Here is a 24,082-nt window from a genome sequence, read left to right on the forward strand (position 1 = left end):
TCCTGCTCGGAAGCAATTTGGAAAGGACACAGCACAGGTAGCTATTAGCTAACACATATTTAACTGCTCCAGATATCTTCTCTTTTTTTGGCATTGTAATGGGGCGATTTGATCTTCAAAGGACCCGTGCAAACCTTTGAAGCTTCCCAAAGAAGCCAATCTCCAGTGGGGAGGGGAGGAGGCAGGGGGTGGCGGGGAGCAGGGAGGGGGGGGAAATGTTAATAGTTTTAAAACCTGGGGAATCCTGAAGATGGACGAAGGGTATAAAACCCCGTGGGTTTAGCGTAAAGCCCTCAGGTAAATCTTCACCTTTTCAAATGCATTTTTGGTGGGTTGCTTTGCAAACGCTTGGGCCAGGTTAGCAAGGTCGGCTCTATTCCCAGCGGCCAGGAGAAGCAGCTCTTAATCTCCAGGGACCCTCATCTCCCACGTGGCGCAGCCCCAGCACCGGGGGATCCGCGGTACCTCGGCGAGAAATAGAAAGACTAAAATTTGCGAAGTCTTTAAGGGGAAAAGGGGTGGGGAGAAAGCGAAGGTGGGGGGAGAGAAGATGAGAAGGAGAGAAGATATATTCCCTGCTGCACTCCCAGCCAGCACAGCCTCAGCAGCACCCTGAGAGGCGAGACACAAAATGCGTTTACCTTTAAAATAATGACTCATTTTATTTTTTTCTTTTAATATGTAGTTATAAATATATTTTGTCAAAATATATGATCATTATTGTCAAAAACATTTGCACATAAAGTCATAAATAAGGTCAAGGTGAACGTTTAGTTTAGAGAAGAGTCCAGCTATCGCAAGCAGTTCTGGGGTGGGACGGGAGGGAGAGAGAAGGGGAGGAGAAGGTGGCGGGGAAGGGGGTCAGCGGCACCCGCACCCCTCCACCACCATCTCCTGGTAGTTTTTCAGGACCACCTTGTCATACTCATCCAGGTAGAGCATGGAGATGGCGCTCAGCTCCGTGGGCACGCAGCAGGCCTTGGGGATGCTGGAGTTCACGGAGTTGACCAGCGTCTGCACGATGGCGTGGTTCGTGGAGTTGAGGTGGTCGGCCAGAGGGAAGGGGCAGTCCCCGTGGCAGTAAAACGCCTGGTACCCCGGGGGTGCCACGATCCAGTCGTTCCAGCCCACGTCGCTGAAATCCACATAGAGGGCATGGCGGCGGCAGTTTTTTTTGTTCTTGCGGGAACGCTGGTGCTTGGGGCTCCGGCGGGCTCTACGGGTCAGCGCGTGGCCTCGCCCGTCGTGCCCAAAAGTGACCAGGAGCGGCCTGAGCTGAGCCCAGTCCCCGCGCCCTTGAGGTAAAGATCGGCTAATCCTGACGTGTTTGCCCTGATGAGTCTGTGCGTGGTGGAGGTGGGTCACCTCAATCACCAGCCCGTGGTTCGGTTGCTTGTCCTTGGTCCACCGGATCACAGCCGGGCTCACATCAAAGGTCTCCCAGCGCGTCACGTTGTGGTGCACCAGACGCGTGTCCAACAGGCGCGTAATGGCCTGAGCGCGCTCCGACAGCGGCTTCATCACTTCGTAAATGTTTATCCGGTGGAAGCCCCTCTCCCACGCCGCGCTCGGCTCCTCCACCTGCTCCCGGTACAGCCGCAGCTCCGCCGAGGAGATCACCTCGTTTTCCGGCACGCTGCTGAGGTTGAAGACGAAGCGGATCCGGGGTGCCTCGCTGGGACCCGGGACGGTCTCCAGGTGCTCTGGAGGGGAGCAGGGCAGGGAGGGGAAGCGGTACAAAAAGCAAATAAGAGCACGTCAGCCTCGGGGCACCCAGCCACAGCCACAGCACGCACCCACGCTTCACCTGCCCGGCAGCCACCGGCACCTCTCCGCTCCCCCGCGCATCCCTCCCGACCGGACCCGAAACGGCTCCTGCCCCGGCACCGCTCGCTCGCCCTCCGCATGCCTGCGCCCAGACCGGGTCACCCCTTCCCGTCTGCTTCCCCTTTCGGGGAGGCTTTTCCACTTTCGTTTTCACCCCCCAGTCTCTCCAAAATCATCTCCCCGGTGAGGTGTGGCGCCACGGAGCACAGAGGTGCCTTGTTACGGGGCGCAGGGGGCAGGGGGAGAAAGAGAAGCAAATTCCAACACAGTAATGATGCGGCTGGATTAATAATTCAGATTTACTTTGGAAAAGAAACATCCGCTAGGAAACATTTGGATCAGATTACAAGAGCCTATTGAATAAACCTTATAAACACACAGCTGTAAGTATTAAATTCGAGTAGGGGTTTTTTGGATTTTTTTTTTTTTTTTTTTTTTTAAGAGCAAAACCAGGCAGCAATCGCTTTGATAGTTCAAAAGAAACACACCAGGGGCGAGATCCCGCCCTCACTTTACTCCCGCATCCGATCCAGAGCCATTAAATCCACGCGAGCCCAAGGAGTGACCCCGCGGCAGAGGCACCGAAGGAAACTCGCTGTTGTCAACAGAAGCGAAAGCACCTCAAAATATGGTCAAGCTCGGGGTAAGCACAGGATGCCGGAAAAAATACAGAGCAGCACGCCTGTCACCCACACACAGCAGGCTTGGGGGGGTGGTTTTCCTCCCATAAATTTAGGGCCGGGCACGTCCTGCTTCTAAACGCATTTGCGAGCTTCCAAACGCAAGGAAATCCCAATCGGTACTGGGACTGGGAATTTACCTCCTCCCGTCACTGACCTTCATGGTGGAAACTCCTCACGGTGTTTGCCCGGCTGGTCGATCGCTCAGGGTACTGCAGGCTAATTTCCTGGAGGCTTTCCTCCTCTTCTCCAGACTGGAGTCGATAGAGATCCAGCATGTAACTAGGAATGACGGCTGACTTGCTGGGCTGAGGCCGCCTTCGCAGCCCAAACATCTGCAGCAGAGTTGTTTCGAAACCCCGCAAGAGTTCATGGCTTTGGGCAGAGCGGCGTCCGGATCCGGCTTGTCCCTGAAGCTCTGCGACTTTCTTCCTGCCGGTCTCGGGTATCAGGCTAGCATGGTTAGTACCTCCTAGCAGGACTTGGCATAGTAGGATGACCATCAGCATTCGGTTACCAGGAATCATGGTGTCTCTGGGGTGTAAAAAACGCAACAACAAACAACAAGGAAAGTCAGGATGAGAAGCAAACCCCCCCCTCCTCCTCCTCCTCCTCCTCCTTCTCTTCCGAATAAACTTGAAAATAATAGTAATAAATGGCCAAACGACATGAGAAGAAGCCCCCGAGCGGCAGCAGGCGCGCCCCGGCGGGCAGGGATTAGCCGCTCGCCCCAGGTTGCTCGCCGCCCGGCAGCCCCCAGGGGCAGGCGGGTCTCCGGCGCACCGGGCCGGGCCGGGCCGGGCCGAAGCTGCGGCGGGGCGGCGGGGCCCGGCGGGGAAGGGGCGCCCGGCTCGGCGGTACGGCGCGGGGGGGGACGCGGGTTCGCGTCCCGCCGCCGCCGGACCCCGGGAGGGTGGTGGTGGGGGAAACGAGACGGGAACGAGAACGAAATAAAGTTTAAAAAAAAAAAAAAAAAAAAAAAAAACTAAAATCAAGAACCGTCGCGAAAACCAAAAGAGCGAAGCCGAGGAAAAAGAGGGCTGTACTCACTGACAGCAAGCAAGGCATATCAGCACAGTCCATGATTCTGGAGAGCCAGCCCGGACCCAGCGCGCCGAAAGCCTCCGGGGCAGCGGCTGCCGAGCGCCTCCCGCGATCGCCGCCCGGGCGCAGTGCGGCCGCCGCCGCCGCCGGCCCCGGTTTTTCTCCCCGGCCCCGCAAGTCACGTGGAGCCGCGCACCCCCGCCAGCCCAGCCCGGCCCGGCCCGGCCCGGCCCGGCCCGCCGCCCCCGGCCCGCCCCCGCCCGGCCCGGCCCCGCGGGGGACGGCCCGGCCCGGCCCGGCCCTCCCCTCCCCGCCGCCCGCGCCAGGCTCCCGGCCCGCGGCGCTCCGTTCCGCCGCCCCGGGGAGGGGAAGAGCGGTGGGGGGGGGGGTGCTGTGCCCGGGGGGCGGGACCGAGCCGGTGCCGGGGCCGAGCTGCGACGGGCGTGGGACGGGGGGAGCGCGGTCCGTCCCCGTCCCCCCCCCCGCTCCGCTCAGGTGCATCCCCCGGGGACTGGCGCGACCCGAGGCGCGGGGCCCCCGACCGCCCCTCTCGTTGTCTCTCTCCCCCCCTCCCACGGCCGGGGCGGGGGGGGGGGACGGACGACGGGACACCGTCGGCGTGGGTGTCCCCCCGTGTTCCCCCCCCCCCGGGGTCCGTGTCACCGAGCACGCCGGGCCAGGGGAGAGGGCGCGGGGCGGCTGCTGTGCGGGGACGGCGGGGACCCTCCGAGAGGCCGGTTTGGGAAGGGAAAGTCGGGAAGCGGCTCTCCCTCTCCGCCTGACGAGAAGGGAGGGAGCGCTGGGGAATGAGAAGCAGCTGCGGGGAGAAAAGGGACGGCGGCAGAGACCTGGTTCCTCCCATGCTCGCTCACACCGCCCGCCGGGCCCCGAGGGGCCGCGCTGCTGGAAACCCCTACACGCTCCGCTCCCGGGGGGCCGGCAGCCCGCTGCCAGGCCCCGGGATTATCCCTGCCCCGGGTTCCCACCCGCCCTCCGGATTTTCTCATCCTTCTCCTCCCCCTTCCCTCCCCGGCTGCCAGAATAACGCTCTCCCCGCAACAGCCCCTGCTCCTTCCCACCAGGCCGGGTTCCCTGACCCCCACCTGGGTGTGAAGCAGGCGCCTTCCCAAGCCAGCGCGGGCTGTGTACGGCCACGACCGGCTGCTCCGGAGGGGTACGAACGGGGGTCTCCTGGAGGAAGGATGCTCCCTGCCCCGCAGTTCAACCCCAGCATTGCCCTGGGCCGGCTTTGGGGTTGAGACCAAGAGCCAGGCTTCCCAAGGCTTGAGGCTGTTCCCAGGTGGGGTTTGGGGACAGACCGGTCTGCCACTAGCGCACATCAACTGGACGTACTGGCAGTGTGGAGAAGGCAGCTCCTGGGAAAGACCCCCCCAATGAAAAGCCATGGATGCCACCTACTTTGGAGAGAGAGGGTAGACTGAACGACCCCATGATAAATAAAGAGAACTCCACCAGGGCTTTAAAATATTGTCCCCTTGCCCGGCTGGGGTATCCCTTTGTGTTGGGCAAACTGTCATCCGTGGAGAGAAAAGTTAGTTAATTTATGAGACCAAAAGATGCGGTCATGGAGTGGCCATGGGAACTCCTAAGTTCATCAATTAACCACAACCAAAAGCCAGCTCAGAAATGATGACTGTAAACCAGCATGTTCCCACAAACCACCAGGCCACTGTGCCCAAGCGGACAGCAAGCCCGCGGCAGCGCGCGTCGGCTTCCTTACAGCACTGCCCCAAAACTCACGCGCGATCAGATACGACTTTTTTTAATATTTCACTTTTTTTTTAGCTCAGACCCGACCCGTGCATTAGAAAAGCCCAGGGATGTCACTGAAAGGACACGCACAGATAAAAGGCAGTGCTGACACTGTAATATCTCTGAGTTATTCCTATACCACTCTGAGTTTAAAAGAAACATCTGTTAGCAAGGTATTTGGACTATGAATCCATCAAAATTTGTGAAATATTGCTATCGCCATTTCAGATGTATCACACTGTGTGTTATTCTTAACAAGGGAAAACAATTTTTGGAGTAGCTGCTGTGCAACTTTTTAAAGTTAAATAACATTTTCATTGAAAATACTCCAGTCTATAAACAAAGTTTACGCAAGGGCCTGTATAGCACTGCTCTTAAAACAGACCTCTGGATTTGGAAAAGCAACTCGCTCCCTCTTTGTGGGAGCAGCAGCAATACGTTACGCTCTTTGTCTAAAGACCTCACTCGGATTTTGTTAGGCTCAGAGAGTGGCCGCGTTTGAAATGTTTGTCACTGAGGAATTCAGTCCCACGGCATCCAGTGCCTGCTCTCGTAAGCCGTCCCGTTAAACCGAGATCCAAAAAGTTGCTTATGTAATGCTGGTTAACCATGCCTCTGTGCAAGGAGGTGGCCGGCTGGGGACAGAAAGCCAGTGGAGAGCAGTGTGGTTTAGGCTCTTGTAGGAGGCAATAGTGTATTTGAGTAGCTTATTGGTTACTAAGAAGTGTTAGTCATGGGGAAAGCTGTAGTATTTATTCCGTAAAATGTAAATACATAACCCAAACCACAAAGGAATAACCATGGATGGAAATAGTGTAGCATTTACAGAGGGAGCTGAAACGCATTTCTACAGAAGCTGTATTTCCTTAGCCCCATAGAGAGTAATTCACCTTGAACGTAGCTTCTGCTCAAGCCCGTGGAGTTACACACAGGCTGAATTCGGTCCAGGCACGCTAAACAACCGAGTGTGTTATATATTCCAACCAAAGAAGTGAGTGCCAGAATGGAGCTAAAAATACAAATGTGGAAGGCTTGAAAAGCAAACACTGCTTAATTCAGCGGTAGATATAACATTGTGCGTTTTAAAGATCCAGCGTGTCAAAAATAGAGAACATTATGTCTCTGCTCAAGGCAAGAGACACCTCCCCCTGCATCACATCTTGCGTGGGTGAGAGGGGGGATTGGTGTGGTTCTTGCCTGTGATCCAGTCCCAGCCGTTTTTCGGGTGCCAGGTTTTTTCCTCTCTGACTTCCGTGAAAAACCTTCCGGGAATCTCTGCACCTGGACAGCACGACCATTGGCCTCCTCTGGAAGCTAAGCACCAGGTCATTGGGGACGTCACCCTGCAAAGAATGGCCAGACAAAGAGGTGATTCATGTCCGTACAGACCTTGACTGTGACAGAAGACTTGTTTTGTCAGTGGCAGCAAGAAGCCCAGGAGCTGGCAGGTCTCCTAGAGCCTGAGTACCCAGCTCTGCTTGCAGAGGTCACTAGCCAAGGGGCAATTATTTGCTCTGTCTTTTTTCAACCCGGTAATTGTGGATTTGCCCAGATGAGTTCCTGATAAAATCCCGGCCACTAACATTTGCTCCGTTTCCAGGTTTCGTGTGCTCAGGACCTACCAGCAAGCACTGCAGGTCGATGTTCAGCACCTCTAGAAATTAGGCCAGCTCTGTTTACATGGCAAACTTTTCCTCTAATGGCAGCATTTCAGGAGATGCCTCTGGACTCGGGCAGAGAGAGACCTTCCCAAACCAGTTCTTGCATCCTATGTTATTTTTAGAGCAGCTGCACCTTTTGGGCTCCAAAGTTTGCAAACAACCTGCCTTGGGAAAAAACTTGTCTCACCAGATTTGTGCTTGAGCAGAAACAAGCCTAAAACCATAAATAAATAAATAAAGTCGTATGTCAGAGATGTTTTAATGACATGAATTACAGGAGGAGATGCCCATAAGTGTGCTAAGATCAATTCCCTCCTACCCTTTCCTTTCAACTGCCTAAGCTTGTCAATTAAAACAAAGAGAACTGAACAAACAACTCCAAGGGATTACATTTTCCAAAGTAGCTCTTCACTAAAGAGCTGGGCTACAACCGGCGAAAACAAGTGCAGCTGCTTGAATGGCGAAAGGAACATTTTTTACAACCACTCGGAGATTTTCATGATTTCTCTGAACACTTCAGAGCTGGCCTGTTCTACCAGAATTTTCTACCTTCTCTTGAATAAAGAAATCCATACTTCTCCTGAAACACAGGGCTGGGCCCGGCTTGGACGTTATTTCTGCTTTACATTAACGTGTCTCTACTGAGGTGCAGGACCATGTCTAGAACCACTCCTGAGCGAAGAAGAGAATCAGGTTCAGGATTGCTGGTTTATTCCAAATAGCTTTTTTACAAATGCATGCAAAACCAGTGTGGGAACATTAAAAAAATGCAGTTATAAAAAGGCAGTCTTTGGTAATCAGATACACAGCAGTCAAAACAGTAGGATTGTCTGCTTTTTCTATTTTTAAGTTTTTAAGGACGATTTTTATTGTATTTTAAATGCTATGAAAAGGTTGACTGTCCCACACAGGCAGAATGTTTAGTTGCTTTTACTTGACTCATTCATTTTTTCGCTTTTCAAAGATCCCCAAGACTGAGCAAACCTAGAAATGTCACCCCTTGCTTTTCATACATACATTGTCCATCTTCTACTGTGAGAGCGTAAGGTCTCTGCTGCTAAATATTGTTCCTTAAGAGATGCTTGTGCAGTGCATCAAAACTAGGAGGCCTGGGTCTTAGGGAAGTGCTTCAGCAACACAACTCGTAAAATAATGGTAGAGCCATTTTAATGGTCTGTTATTAAATTCTCCCGAACTGTGTTAGAAACACCTCCTTAAGCCATCTGTTGTAACATCATCTACACATCGATTGGTTTCCTTGATCAATGTTACAAGAAGAATATGCACTGATCTTGTGCAGCTTTTGGAAAGAGATGTTGCCTTTAGCACACATTTGCTTCCGCACTGTATTACTCAATCAAAGCTTCATCCCTGAGAAGCAAGAAGGACCTCCAGAAGATGAAGAACGCATTCCTCCTGCTCTGAAATTGTAGCTGGTACTAATAAAGACCATCATTCTTCTAACGAACGCCATACGGCCATATGGCTATCTAAGATAAGCAGACTCATTTTGGATTTGTTGAGTCATGAATACTTTTTGAGAATACCACAAGCATTGGCAGCTCCCTTAGCATACATACCACTTCAGTGTGTCTCTAACACTGATATGTGGCTTTGTCTGAGTTCGTCTGCGACTGATATTTCAAATGCTTTGCTCTTCCTCACTGTCTAGCAACACTGCCAAATCTACCATTCCACACAACCATGTGGCACCTCCAGGGTGCCGACATTTGTCTTTGTCCTTTAATTGTATCTTGAGATCTGCTATCATCCGAAGCTTTAATGATTTCAAACACTAATACAAGGCGTAAATAAGCAGAGCAGGACAACTGCTGCAAAAATAGTTCACACCAGCTCTATCTGATTTTCAGCAATAGCAAAGGATTTTACTGGTAGGTGTTATCACAAGTGCTGGGAAATGTCAGCACATGGCTGAATTTTGAGTTCATTAATGTGAACATCCTCACTTGAAAGCAGAGAGGAAGGATCCTGCTAGGGATTCCCAGTCGGGAAACGCGGGCTTGCCTTGTGGCCTCCATCTCCAGCAATAATAAACTGGTGGGGCTCATTTGTACCAGTTGCCTGGTGACAAATAATCATCAGACCAAAGATCGTTTTTAGAAAGTGCTCACTGAATAACCTTACACAATGAACGTGCATGAACAGAGCATGAGCTTCCCACAGACACGTGACAAGAAAGAGATCGCTTCTCAGGGAAAGGCTCTTTCTCCACAGACATATCCAGGAGGCTGCAGGTTGTATGGGCTTTGTAGGTATTCCTTGTCAAGCTACTGTCCTAGTTCTCACTCTGTGTCATATGTACTCTTAAAAACATGTATGTGTATATAAATGTGTGTACACACAAACACACCCAGACACACATGTATCCATCACATTTGGCTAAAACATACTAAGAGCAGCAGGATCCTAACCAAGGCAGGACTTTGATGGCTTATTCTAGTACAAAACAATCCATGTTAGTGCAGCAGCTTTGTCAGGACAACCCAGTTCACTGCAAATATCTTACAGGTTTAATCCTTATGAAAGGGGTAATGCCCTGTGCGGCAGAAGGAAGGAGCTAAAACAACCTGCAGTCCTTCCTGCCAAACCTTTTAGCAGGACCTACTTCACTACAGTGCGGCAGGGCTCTCTGTTTTATTATTGATAAAGCAAGCTAACGAGTGAGGTGTTAGCTGGGTTTATTTTCAAGGTAGAGACATTCTTACTTACTGCTACCTGCTCTGTTCCGTTCTGGGGCAATAAAAAACGCTTATAAGCAAAATCAAAGCCCACATCCTCTCCCAAACAACTACTACACAAAAGCACCCGAGCAGGAGCACTGTTCGTGTCAACAGCAGTGAAACCTGATTTCATTTTTGGCTCTTTTCTACGTAAGCAATTATCTATTTTCCCCTTCACTGCTTCCATCGTACGCAGACACTGACTCAGCAGACTAAAGGAGGCCTTTAGTTACCTGAGAAGTTCAAAGGCGATAGGTTTGGTGCAGTGCTGCAAGTACTGGGATGCCTAAAGGAAGGTTGGCCTAATGATGAAGGAGTTGATTTGGACTTCAGAAGGTCTAGGTTCAGCTTTGTGCTTCTCTGACGCTGGCTGAATCACCAGGAACCTACTTTATCCAAGTGGCTAAGCATATGCTTAACAGTGAAAAGCAATTTACAAAAATGGGGAAAGGAGGCAATTAGAATTAAAGGCATGTCAGAGCCTCCATTCTGGAAGGACAAGAGCATTTTGCACCATTCTCAGAAATAAAGCAAAAATAAACATTAGTTCCAAACAGGTCCTCAAATTCCAACCCAGCAAACCAAAAGGCTTTCAAACCATTTCAGTGGGGCTCCAGCCCCTGGGAACATATTGGAAGAGTAATGTGACACAGAGACTCTGTATGATCTCTCTCATTTACAGCACATGAAACGAAAGTTGTACTGGCCCCATACGTCATGGAGAGACACCCAGTGATTCATGTCTCATCTCCAGCAGAAAGACCTGGGCTGACTCTCTCTCCTGTCGCACCCGCTTGAGAAGAAGAGCAGAAGGGAATCATTGCTGTGGGACATTTCCAAAACTACAGAAGCAAAATCTCCTCCATAAGGAAGAAGCGAAACTGAATATGCCTGGAAACTAGGAATTCAACACATTGTAGTCAGAGGTGGGTTTCCAGCATTTTCCAGAAATAGTCATCAGGGCTTTAGATTACTGGCTGGCAGCCACACAGCCCGTGAACTGAAGGGAGGCCAATTTCTTGACCTGCAGGCTTCAATGCAAAGACAGTCTGTACTCTCTGATACCTTATCCAAACGATGTGGGCAAACCAGCGTTCTACGTGTGTACCGTGCGTGTCTAATCCCACAGGCAAAGTAGGCTTTCTATTAAAGGCCGTTTGCAGGATTTACTTACTTTATTTTTTAAAATACCAGTCACCAAACAGCTTACAGAGGAATAAAACTGAGGAACTGGCTTATAAAAAAGGGAGAAGAAGGACTTTTAGGAGAGGGATATCTAAAATTCAATTTGAATAAGAAAAAAAATGAAATGGCAAAAAGGGAGCAAGTCTGAAGACATCCCATATCTCACTCTCTCTTGCATACGAAGGGACCTTGGAAGCGAGGGGTTGCTCACCCCCACAGAGGTCCACCTGGGCAGAAGGGTTTACAGAGCCAGACCACAAAGGATAAGCAGGAAGACAGAACAGGAGAGAAAATCGATATGGGAAAGAAGTGAAAACCAAGAAGGCAAATTCAGTCTGGGCAAAGGGCCAAGCCAAGGCCAAGTGCAATTCTAGAAAACAGGGCCGAAGCCAAAGGCACCAAGTTGTCACGACAGGCTAGCACTGGTCTGCAAAGACAACGCAGAATGACGCAACTGGCAGGTGCACAGCATCACCCAGACATGAAGAGAAATAGGCTTAAAACTAGATTTTTGAACAAAAGGCTCGGGACAAAGGGTCTGAACCATCAGTTTCTACTTGTGCAGGATCTGGGGTTAGCATAGCACTGGTATCTCCCAGTACCAGCCCCCTGGGCACACTGGTGTTACACTTTGAGTCACGGAAAGCAGAACTAAGTTGCAGCAATTTCCCTGAGGACCTCTTTGTTCCCCTAGTCGCACCCTGCATTCCTACTTGTTCCATCTCTGTCCTGCTGACGCTGCTGCCTTTTCCCACCCTCTGTACGCATACCTGATAAGGCAAAAAGACTCAGAACCAGGTATTGTATGCAAATGACACCACCCCAATTTGAAGAGATATTGCAAAGAGCAAATGTGCAATGTCATTTATAAAAGTGGCATCACATTATAAACATTCCTCACAAAGACCCAACACTGAGCTAACTCCATGGCTGCCAAAAGCAGAGTCACCTGTCACGCCTGCAGAGGCCCTCAGCAAGTCACTTCATCTCCCGTCACTCTTTCCCCACGTAACAGTTAGGTGCAGAGGCAAAGCAGGGCAGGAAATTCAGCTGCCTGTCCGCTTCAGACCAGGCTGAGCCCAGGAAGGACAGAGGAGAGGCTGAGTGGGCTTGGGGCTTGAGGAACTGCAAGATGAAAATGAAGTGGATTAAGACAGATGTTTGAAGAGCGGAGGATGAAAAGAGAAGGCCAAAGAGGTCTTAGAATCAACGAGTATTGACTTGAGTCAAGGATAGTGGAGACAAACCCCAGATCCAAAGCGCAAAATAGCAGCCGTCCAAGGTGAGCCTGACAGAATCTCTCTCAGTGTGGTGCCATGAGGACAGTTGGACTTGCAAAGCTGTCGTGTGGTTCATTTCCCTCTCTTGGGACCACTGGCAGCCACCAGCACAGTCACCATTCCTTTTTCAGAGGTTCCCCAGCTAGTAAGCCACCAAGAGCAGCCCAAGATGAGACCACCAAGGAGGAGGTGCCTTGAAATGGATGGCACAACTGGATCACTTCCATCATGTTTTCTGCTAGGTAGAGGTACTTGAAACAGGTGCCTGAATGTATCTACAGGGTTGAGAATGGCTACGGCCTGGGAGCGAAGCAGTAGTCACCAGAAAATTGGAGACCTAACTAGTCTGCCTATGCTTGCAGGAGGTGCACAGCTCTGCTGTCTCAGAGGTAGCTCCCAATGCACTCTGAACCCTTTTCAGGATACAGAGAATTTCTCTCACCTAGCATCATCCATTCCCTGTCCCTGCCCTGCTGGGCAAAAATTCCTTTCACCCAAACCAGCACAACTCAAAGTCCGGTCTGGGAAAAAAAACCCAAACAAGCAAAACCAAAAAACACAGCCAGTGGAAAAAAGGCATTTTTAAAATAAAAAATAAATAAAGGCTGGGCTCTGTTCTGTTGCTTGAGGCATGTAAATGCTGTGTTTGTACATTTCAGACTCTTCCCAGCAACAGAGCTCCCAAAGCACTTTGCCTCTACAGGGTGAGCAGCTCCATGTCTCCCATGGCAGAGGGCACATATAGTGATCTGGCTCGCGTTACTGAGCAGATCAGATGATAGGTGAAGATCCATGCTGCTGAGCAGCAGGCACAGCTGGTCAGCAGCTCACAGGTCAAAGTCTTTTTCTTCTGTCTGAAAATCCTCCTGCATCTTTCTTTTCCAAAGTAAGTAGAGGCCCTTCATTCTCCAAAGACTTTTGTTGCTACCCGCCTTTATGTACTTACACATCTCTGCATGAGCAAGATTTTAGCACGAGGGCATTGGCACAGTATGTTTCAGCTCACGTATTTTTTTTATAATCAATTGTTTTGTAAAACTGTTCATTTTACTGCCCCATGAGATGTGAATAGCAAATCCAGCCAAAAAAATCTGCCCCTCATCCCTGGGTCTTAGGAAATGTAGATTTGTCACCCTTCACTCTTTTTGTACGCTGTTAGATTTTCTCTGTGTAATTTTATGCTGCTCAGACACCTAATGACCTAAGTGGTCCCAGGAAAGGAGAATTGGCTTCCTCTGCAAAAAGCCTGGTGTTTATTTGCAATTTAGCTTACCTGACTTGTTTAAAGTGTTATCAGAATGCATCCACCTACTTTCTTTTCTTCATTTTCACTTGATATCCAAGATTTGCTTGAATTGAGAATGTCTAAAGCCTCAGGCATGATCCTGGGTGTTCTCAAGACTTAAATGCCACTGCTTAAAGAGTTAAAGATCTAGATGGCTGCACTAAGAGGATGATAAACTAATCACTCAGTCACTGCTGGTGAGCCTGGTGTCATTTACTGAAACATGGAATGCATTTAACAATGTAAAAGAAACTCCATCCAGTGCAAAAGCCAAAGATGATTGTTAGATTGTCAAGGTTTACTTTGGAGAAAGTCCTCGGTCTAATTACCTACATTTAAGAAACAGAAGTATTTTTCCACTCGTTGAAGAAGTTAACATTTCCCTTTCAAGCCAATGGGTTCTTTTTTTCTGTGACTAAGGACTGCAGATTCTGTTCAGAGGACTACAAAAATTTAAGACAGGGACTAGGTAGAAGACATAACTCTTCCAGGGAACAGGTAAGAAATCATAATCGTAATGAAAGTAGAAATAATAATTACAGTACTAGTACTGCACATTTACCTATTGATTTGTGTCTTCCAGTTCTGTGAAATCGCTTGAAAGAAAAGGACAGCTCTCGGCACTCGACAGAAATACTTATTTAAAAGCCACGTTCTGTTTTGGTATTCTAGGAAGAAAATGCTTCTAATAATTTCCCTGCAATCTCTGAACCATGAAGGAAAAGAAAGACCAGGTCCAACATTTTGGTTTTGCATTTTAGAATTTGGTGAATATTGGCATTTTTTCTCTAGTGTTAAAATGAGGTCTCAGTTAAAGATCAAGGTACTAAAAATGAATAAAACATCAGAGGGATTTTGTGGGGCTTACCCAGTGAGCACCCAAACTGCAAATAATATCAGTTTGTTATCTCTTACTCTATTAAACTTAGAACAGTACAATTCCGTTGTGCTAAGCAGTTGGTACAGGACCCTTTCCCAGCATGCCAAATCCCAGAACTACTGTCAGTGGATACCACCAGAAGATTTTCATTGACGGGGAAGTAAGACCTGGAGTGGCAGAGGATACTTCTCCAGAGCAAAATGGAGGTGTGACCATAGCTCATCTTTGTAGATCAGTGTCACTTTGACCTAGCAAACATAGGCAATAATAGACAATGCAGCGACATGGGTTTAGCATGTACTAACAGCTTAACAATTCTCCAGAGACTCTGGATGGGCACTCTGATGTGGCCATAGCACATCCTCGCAGACCAATGTCAATTTGACCTAGTAAACACAAGTAATAATAGAAGAGGAAGCAATATCAGCTTAGCAAGCATTAACTGCTTACCAGTTCTCCAGAGACTCTAGATGGGCACTCTGCTTGCTAGCTTGGCCAAAGCTTGTCCCATGGCTCTGGTACTCCGACCCAAATAACTTCTGAGGAGGAGGCAGGAACACATACATTCTAATGACACTTACCTTCATGACGAGCCTGACAAGACAGCGCATGATCTTTTTCCCCGCTGGGTGATGGCTAGTGGCTGAGGCGGTTCTGCTGATGTTGGTTAGGGCAGTCTCTGCAGAAGTAAGGAAAGCTTCAGCCTGAACCATAGGATCAAAATCCAGCTGTATGGGTGGAAATTCAGCTGATCAAATGGGAGAAATCTCCAGCATTGTCTCATCCTGAAATGAACATCAAAAATAGATCAAATTGCTCTCAAACGGTGGCTATTTCCCTGCACGCCTAAAAAGAGAATTCAAATGAGTAACTGAGGTGTTGCTGTATACACTGTAGAGATCTAAAGGCAGAAAAGATGAATGCTATTCAAAGGAACCTGCTGTTCCTGTTGTGTAAACCTTTCCCTCTACAAAGAGGCAATATTTACCATAGGAACTGTGTCACACTTGCCTCACTGCACTTCATGAAAGAAAGAGAGCAAACACTTTAACATTAGTGGGACCAAGAAATGGTTCTACTGATAAGAACTGGGAAACTTTTGAAATACACTCACAGCTCCACAGACCATAATTGCTACTGCAGAGCAAACTATTTCTACCTCATCTATATGTGCATGTATTTTAAGAGTTGAAAAACTGCCGCTCTCGTACTTCTCAGCAGCTAATAAAAATCCTTGTTAGCAACATCTGGATACAAGATAAGGGAACCTTGCAAAGAAACATGAGGTATTCAACAAGTTTCTGCAGTGGGTTCATCATCAGTCCTCTGAGGACTTTGCTCCAAAGTCCACTGAGGTGTTGGGGTGTTTTTCCACTGACTTCATCGGGCTCTGAACCAAGACGTAAAGTCTCCCTGCTGTGTTTTGGACATTTATTTGTGTTTGATCTGTAATAAGATCTTTCATTTCTCTTATTTCTGTAAAAACAAATGAAGCCACAGTACAAGAAAGCAACTAAACACATGCTTATCTTTAAGCATATCCCTAAACCCATTCACTTAAAGTCCTTAAATCCTATGGACTCCTGGGAGATAAAAGCACATGCTTAAAATTAAACACGTGCACAGGGTCTTTGCTAATTAGTGATGGCCCTTCCTTCTTACAGGGCCCTAAACACATCTTAGAGCATCTGGGGTTTTAGGGTCCATATGGGAGAAATTACACGGAGACCATCTCAGAAGTGCAACTTTTAGCATTGTACCTAATGTTGGAAGCCTTTCTTTAGTGGCTAGAAGACTGATTCTGTTACACCACCATTTACAACTAGCTAAAGGAAGGAGCGTTTCTTAGATATTTGAAAAAATAAGAATATCTAAACCCAGAGCCTTCTCTTGGCTATTATGACAACACAGTCCCATCATGACGACCAAATTCATCAAAGCAAAACTGCTTTTTGGAATGCATGTGTTTGCTGGCATCTCAAGAGCAAATGTGCCTCACTTCAGCCAAAATATTGTCCCTGGCCTCCTTCACTTTGCTTAGAGGAAGCACTCGTGCATCCTCTGGAGTCTGGCTCTTGGAAGATAAGCAAGCCTTTACCATTGGGTCAAACAGCAAAAGGAAGACCATTCCCAGCAATCTGCACAGAGCAAAAAGCATTTTTCTTCACCACACCTTGTTTATTTTGGACCTCTGCTAAAGAGTGTTAGAACACTCAGCTATCTTGATCACAGACAAGGCCTGAAATTTAACATGTCTGACATGTCAAATCAGTGTTGCCTCTGGTGAGAGAACATCTGGGAAGTTTCTTTGCAAAACAGTCCTTCCGGTAGGGTTTTGCCTGTCTGAGAACTACTTGCACTTTCTACTGATTACTTCACATTCACATAGGTACCACACGCCAGCTAACATGAAACCTCTCGCCTTTCCAGCATCTCCTGTGCAAAGACTGAAACTTGTCCTTCTGTGGCTTCTACACTCCATCTCTTTTTCTTTTAACCTATCTTCCTGAACTCCTTTTTCAAGGTGCATCGGTGCACTCCACTTGAAGATGCTCTTGCCCCTTCAGCTGTCTCTATAAAATACTATGCCATCCCATATTTATGCAGGCTGAACAATGAGGCCATGTTTTTGTGTCCATTAACGAGGAATCTGCATCAGATGTTAGCACACAACATTTCTCTCAAGTTAGCCAAAGCATGCAGTCTGGTGCTCCTGCTGGCTTTACTATTTATACAGGCTGTGGAAAGACAGGTGATATCTGAACCCAGCATAAAGCCTTCAGAAGAGTATTTTTTAAAAGAAAAGCAATTGTTTGAATGCTTTACATCATGTGGCTGCAGTGTCTTTGATCTGAAACAAGACTTACCACAGCTTCACACTTACCTTTGAGTTAAGAGGGAAGTTGCGAGTCAATGCAACGACCGTCCAAACCACCAAGAATAAAAGGATGCTGCAGGCTGCACTTGCCTAGAAGCATTAGCAGCATAGTCCTCGACAATCCAGGATCTAGAAAAACACCTAAAATAGCTTCAGCCCAGCTCATGCTGTTTTGAGGATGGAAGGGATAAACACAGGAATCTTCTCTTGGATCCTTCTGCAGCCTCCAGTTTTTAAGTTGACAGTGGTAATCTCCTTAACTCCTTGATTCTTCAGTGCAAAAGAGCCAGCTCACAGCAACTCTAGAGAAGAGACCAAATTTTTGTAAGAAGCATTAGATGCACCTTCTCTGAATCCCAAAATAGTAGATCCAAAGCAAAAGGGCCCAGGATGTCCATCTAATGATAATCCATTTTCAGCCATTGGCTCTAAACTATGAGACACTCTTCTAAATCAGCTATTACACAAATATAATGTCCTGATTACAGAACCACATAATTATTGAGTTTAGAAGGGACATCTGGAGGTCACCTAGTCCAACCCCTTCTTCAAAGCAGGGTCAGCTACAGCAGGTTGCTCAGGACTTGCTGGATCACTGTCTTGATCCAACACTTCCACGCATGCTTTTTCTGGGATAACTATTCTCTCTTCCCTCAGTTTCATAATCCGATCAGTGGTCAAGACAATGTAGAGAACTAAGCTTTTAAGAGGACCTGGTGTGAGCCATTTGGTAATGAATGGGATATTATACAGAGTGCAGTGTAATACACTATAGAGCTGATGAAGCAGACAAGGGTTAGACTTCTGGGCTGTGGTAGATGGCTGCGCTGATGGATGGCTGAATGTAGAAGCAGTAAGAGTCTTCTCCTCGTCAAAAAAAATCACCCTTATAGAGAGAAATGGTGGCAATCCTTAGAGCATTCTTTTCTATAAAATAGATTTTCAGATGGACTACAGCCTTGGATGGTATACGTTTTTGCAGCTGAAACAGTTGCAGTGGTATTTCCAATGGTCTCTGAGCAGCTTATGTAATCAAGGACAACATTACAACCAAAACAGAAGGTGAACAGTCATCAGCATCTTCTGTGTTGAGGCTCTGGTCGTGTTAAATGTCCAAGAGTTATGATCCACTTTTAAACTACCTTTTGAGGATGACCTACATCACTTGTTGGAGAACAAGGCTTGATATCACTGCAGGCAAGTTGATTTTAGACAAAGAACATGCCATACAATTAAAAATTACCTCTTTCTGGTACCCTGCCCAATGCTTTCCCAGAAACCACTTTGCATACAACCTGTGGAAATGAAATACTGTCTTCCTTCTGGTAGCAGATAATGTAAAAGAGTTTCCCAACAAAATTTGGGATAGAAAATTTTGTTCAATATACTTCCTAAACCCAAAGAAGAATGGAAGGCTGTACTCTCAATAGACCTCAGAAAATTCACTTCTTTCACCACCAGATTCCTGTTCCCAATGCTAACTCTAACCTCTCTGTTTCCCTTCCTTTCTACACAAGATTGATTCACAGAACTTGATTTAAAGGATGTTTATTTCCATAACAAAAATGATCAGGGGTCTAGAAAACATGACCTATGAGGAAAGATTGAAAGAATTGGGTTTGTTTAGTCTAGAGAAGAAAAGACTGAGGGGGAGACATGATAACAGCCTTCAACTATGTAAAAGGTTGTTGCAGATAGGAAGGTAATAAATTGTTCTCCACATCCACTGGGTATAAGACAAGAAATAATGGGTTTAAATTGCAGCAAGGAGGATTTAGGTCAAACATTAGACACGTTTCCTAAGAGGAAGGACAGGTGAGCACTGGAGTAAATTAGTCAAGGAGCTACAGACTCTCTGTCACTGTTGAGGCAAAGATTTGCCAGGAATAGGTCAGACCTGGCAAATCTCCCCTTGTGGTAGAGGGATAGATGATCTCTCAAGGTCCCCTCTGCCCATTTTCCTACTAGTATATATTTCTACCAGTCAAAATTATCACAAGTATCTTTGTTCCATAGAAGGGAAAGAGAAAATCTTTCTTGAATACTCCCAGAGATTTTTACTGCTGGTTTTTTTCTATAGTGGCTGTGCATTTGAAGGCATACACATTTATTTTTATTAAGACAGTTAATTAAAGGACGATTTTTACAGACCTATCCCCCTGCACGTGTTTTCTCTTATGGTTCATGCTATAATATGACATGTCTGCACCCCATTCAAAAGCTTTCCTCCAGATAAGAGATGCAGGATTCTCAGACAAGCAGATTCTCTCATGTCTGGACGTGATGCCTGCAGACCCAGCCAGCATAACATCATCTGACCGAGGGGGCTTCCTCCACCTCAGATCCTTGGGTCTTACAGTCACAACCATACACATCACCCCCCATGCACTGCTCAAAATGAGAACTTTGACACATGGAACTACAATGTTCACAGAGCATGCACTGCTGGCTAACCTTGGCAGACAAGGTCCTCCTCCTTCCGAGGTAGGCAACTCAATCCCACAGCACGTGTAGGGTTTGGATTTTGAACCCCAGCTCTGCTAGTATTAGTTGTGTCAACCCATCCTGTTCACTTCCAATGCAAAGGACAATGGCATTGCTTTTTAAAAAACGCATCGCAACTTCCTGCCATTGCAAGCAATCCTTTGCCATAAAAAGCCTTTTGCCCCCTCAGTCAGCACATGCCATATTCAATATACTCAAACAAGGGGATGCTTCTCCACATACTCATTGGTTCAAGACAATCATCCTCTTAGACACACAGCCAGAGGAGCAAAAGAACAACCTCCCTGACCAGTGAGGAAAATACAACTATAATCATTCAGTGGTGAAAGAAATCTCCATCTTATGGCCTCAAGCAAACCAAGACTGCTTCACAATCTAACAGAACATGAGAAGGTTAAAAATTATGCTGCAAAGCAGAAGCTGCTCATTCATTTTCAGGTCTTTCTTTCCATCTTCCTTCCATTTCCACTCTTTCAGAGAGAGGAGCTGAAGCTATGCACAGTAAAGGAAACATTTTCTTTTGGCACTAAACTTTACGGAAGCAAAATGGTTCTTCATCCACTTGTGACTTTTTTGTGTCATCTGGAGAGCAAAATTAGCCAACCTGAGGCAATATCTTCTGCCATTTACACCTTAAGAAAACTTCTATGATTCAGTTTCTTCATTATTTTAATTTATTTTCAAGTGGAATTAAAATTAACTTACCTGTGGAAGTCTGGGTTGCTTTCTTAATTGAGGAGAACCATCACAATTCAATCTGATTAAAATGTTTCAAATAATAGCTATCATCTCATTCACCAGGAAACACAGTTTTAGAGTGGTCAAGCCTAAAGGTTTACTTGCATCAAGTCCAGTGACAGTTTACCCTCCATGAAAAGGAAAAAAAAATCAGAAAAAGGCAAGAATATTTCAGTGAATCTTTTTTATATGTTCTGATTTTTCATCTGAAACAAAGTTTTGAAACTGTTAGAATAACTGCATTTTTAATGTATTTTATGCATACACACATCCACATACACATGCAATCCACTAAAAATAAATGAAACATTTTATTTCAGGCCAATGAATCATTTAGGATGGTCCCAAGAGATATTTTTTCTTTTAAGCAAACTTCCTTTATCACTACGTTCATGCTTTATTAAACATGTGCAGACATTAATGGCACACAACATTTTACAAAACGTGTTCTTCCTTCAGGTTTCCAGTTCAGCTTCCTATAAAAAAGCAGTGAACCCTACAGGTCTTGCTAGCCTGGGCAGGTCTGATAACAGGGTTTGTCTCCCTCTGCTGGTGTCGTTTTATTTTTTAGTGTCTTGAATGGCTGGAAAATACTAATAGTTTCTAAAAGATTTGAGAAATCCAGGAGATACTCCTCACTCAGTTCTCTAATTCCTAATTGTTATTACCGAGACCAAGTACTGGCTGTAGGGCTGGGTGCAATTAAATGAAATCACATTGATACATTGATGCTGATTAGGAATTGATTTTTCTCTACTCACACTGGTTTAAGGTTCTTTTTCTGCTATTGCTTAACCTCGTTCTTGAATCAAACCTGCCAGGGAGGCTAAGAGATTTATAAGCAGAGTATAACCTCTACGTCATTACCACCCAAATCACATAATAACCAAACAGCCATGTGCAGTGTACATGTGGACAGGTCTGTTTAAACCAGAGCCCATTGAATGAGGGCCTTAACTCCAGTTCATCTTCAAGTTTTCCCACTCTATAACTGGCACAGCTGAGCTCTGCTCTCAGTTCATGCATGAATGGATCGTGCTCTGCCCGTGGAACCTACAGTCCCAGCTAGGTAGCACAAACAGCAAAATGAAGAGCAGAGAGGGAATGCTAATCAGTTTAGGACAGGCTATTCACCATCCTAAAGTTGGACAGCTACTGTAGGTGATCCTAGTGAATGTAGAGGAACCAAGTCTCATAGCCACGAAGCACAGGCATTCAACTTCAAGACTTGCTCCATTGACTTTGGACTGACAACATCGTCAGGAATAGTCCCATTAGACAGGACTACTTCCCTCCACTGATGACAAAGTGTGACAAGTGCAGGGATGGATATCTCTCATTCTGCCATCTAAAGCTGTGAAAGGCAAATCTCATCCTATATTCCTGAGATGTTAATTGCACCCCGTGGGCTTGTACCCTCAGATTACCACAGAATTCTTGTCTTCCAGCTGTATTTAGCTGGTGAGGGACCTACCCCAGAGTCTCTCACACCAAGGCACAAACATTTACAGTGATCTGGCAGCACATCTAGAAGTCGGGAAGCTGATACACAATACCGTGTATACATCACATGGTAGGATTCATCTTACCTAACTCTATCTACCTGAAAGGCAAGCATCAGGTCTGAGCTAGTCATATCAGCTCCCTGAATAGTCAACAGAGATATGTGTTTCCAGAGGGCAACTTATTCCAGGACTTTAAGACACCTGTCTTTGGCGAGATAAATCCACCCCTAAGAAAACTTTATCACCTACATTTTTCACTTCAAAATAAAAGATCACTGTAAGCCTTCCCACCTGGCAAACAGCAGACCAGATCTGTACTCATCATTCATCTGACGGACAAGTGAGGCTCTGGAGAAAGCAATGGAAATGCCCTGAATTACTCCATCTGAAAAACTATAGTCATTTGCCTAAGTCAGAACAACTACCAATGGTCCCCCGGCCTGATCCTACAAAAGCTTTGCATTAATTGAAATACCTTTGCCAAAGATATTTAGGGAAAACTAATCTGAGCAAAGCTTTGATGGATCAAATCTATGGCTTTCAGTGTGAAAACAGAATCCTCCTTGGAGCAGCTCCAGCTAAATCTCCTTTCCGGGAAATGAAACATTACAGTTGCACGTTAAAGAAAGTGATCACTAGGATGTTCATTTCCTGGGTATAAGAAATAGGTTTTTATGTACAGTATTCTTGCCTAAAAGAAGTCTCCTTGTAACTTGTTTCACCAATGATTTTAAAGATGATGACCATTTAAGTCACGTGTCAGATCCTAACGTAGGCTGCATTTACTTTTACATTTAAATACACACATGCACATAAAAGCAGCCATCAGAGTACCATTACATCAAGAATATACTATTACATTAAGATTTATTTAACTGAATCCCCCATAATTAGGTCATAACATATGATTAAGCAGTTGTTAACTGTGTCATAAGGAAATCTACAAAGGGAATGAAATATTTAAAACAGTAATAACATACCTATCCTGCTTTGCTATTTATGCACAGTTAAACACATACAAACAAAGGAGCAACTCTTAATTACAAGGACAATTTATTTTGCTGACCTTCTTATTGGGACATATGCCAAACCCACTGGGGGTTGGTTTGTCAGTTGATTTGGTTGATTTTGCAGCAAAAATGTTCTGGCCCATTGTTGGAGACGCTGCAGTTGTCTGCCGGAGAAAGCAGAGCATTTTGGAGTGCTAATTTACAGCCTTCTTGACTGGTCAAGGGCAGCAATGAAGTATACAAATTACAGTTAAAAATAGAGATGGCTTTATGGAATCTCATTCCGGTGGCTTCTAAAGGTGCGGGGCCAGGAACACATACATCTCATTCCACGCTGCCTCTAAGTCCATTTTCATCTTTTTACTTTTCCCCTTGGATCCTGAGCTCCACTTCAGTTTTGAACTTACATAGGAAGGCAGGAGGTTAAACCAAACTGCTAACTGTGTCTCTTCAAAACTGACATTTAATACAGGGTATAAATCACTGTGGGAGCCTGTTATTCCTTCAGGAATGCAATTACATAGGGTCAAATAAAACATGAAAGAACCCAACAAGTTTTAAAATGTAGTATGTTCTCAAAAGCAGGCAAGAAGGAATGCAAAGCAGTCCAAATATGCTAACATCCACATGTTGTCCTGTATGAGGGGGATTAGAAGGAAAGGTTTCTGTTCTTTAATGATTATGTTGTTAAGCATAGGTATGTATGCAGGTTCAGGGCTCTCACTGAATACCAGTCTATTCAGGGAGCTTTGGGCAGATTACTGTATTTATTTAAAGCAGGTGTCTTTTATGTATCTCATTATTTTAATTGCCACTGTAGCCCTATTTAAGATACCACGGCCATTTAGCACACAAATGGGATATGCAGAATGGACATTCACCTTTTCCTTCAAGGCTCTGGGCCCAGAACGCAACCCCATTCATCTGGACCATAGTGAGGGACGGTGTCAGGAGAGATAGCATAGTATTGCAAAATCATCTCTTTAAATAAGCCACCTTTGATTTAGGCCACCTCCACCTCAGCCTCACTGGTTTGCTTTTGAAACAAGGATGGAGAGCAACAGGCAAATACATAAATTAAACTTCATGA

At 46.4% G+C, this 24,082-nt stretch overlaps 1 protein-coding gene across 3 annotated transcripts; it reads right to left on the reverse strand.

Moving 5' to 3' along the window:
• Window positions 1–636: 636 nt before the first annotated feature.
• Window positions 637–20,533, reverse strand: BMP4 (bone morphogenetic protein 4). Of its 3 annotated transcripts, XM_030007219.2 has the most exons (6): window positions 20,445–20,533; window positions 17,241–17,536; window positions 14,938–15,141; window positions 6,522–6,667; window positions 2,665–3,041; window positions 637–1,703 (listed from the first exon to the last, which is right to left on the reverse strand). In XM_030007219.2, exons 3-6 carry the CDS (start codon window positions 15,067–15,069, stop codon window positions 862–864), a joined length of 1,497 nt encoding a protein of 498 aa, XP_029863079.1. In that variant the 5' UTR covers window positions 15,070–15,141; window positions 17,241–17,536; window positions 20,445–20,533; the 3' UTR covers window positions 637–861. The 3 variants fall into 3 exon arrangements, with proteins under 3 accessions (XP_029863079.1, XP_029863080.1, XP_029863081.1); XM_030007220.2 differs by lacking the exons at window positions 6,522–6,667; window positions 14,938–15,141; window positions 17,241–17,536; window positions 20,445–20,533 and adding an exon at window positions 3,562–3,695; XM_030007221.2 differs by lacking the exons at window positions 6,522–6,667; window positions 14,938–15,141; window positions 17,241–17,536; window positions 20,445–20,533 and adding an exon at window positions 3,558–3,680 and having other exon boundaries at window positions 638–1,703.
• Window positions 20,534–24,082: the final 3,549 nt, after the last annotated feature.

The sequence above is a fragment of the Aquila chrysaetos genome, chromosome 2, assembly GCF_900496995.4.
Source record: "Aquila chrysaetos chrysaetos chromosome 2, bAquChr1.4, whole genome shotgun sequence".
Classification (NCBI taxonomy): domain Eukaryota; kingdom Metazoa; phylum Chordata; class Aves; order Accipitriformes; family Accipitridae; genus Aquila; species Aquila chrysaetos.

Coding starts and splice junctions, on each gene's coding strand:
- BMP4 (XM_030007219.2), bottom strand. CDS start 15,069: ATGGTTCAGGCTGAAGCTTTCCTTACTTCTGCAGAGACTGCCCTAACC. Junction 6,668..14,937: donor TTGTCAGGCTCGTCATGAAG/GTAAGTGTCATT, acceptor CATTCTTTGCAG/GGTGACGTCCCCAATGACCT. Junction 1,704..2,664: donor GAGGAGTTTCCACCATGAAG/GTCAGTGACGGG, acceptor GCTCCCCTCCAG/AGCACCTGGAGACCGTCCCG.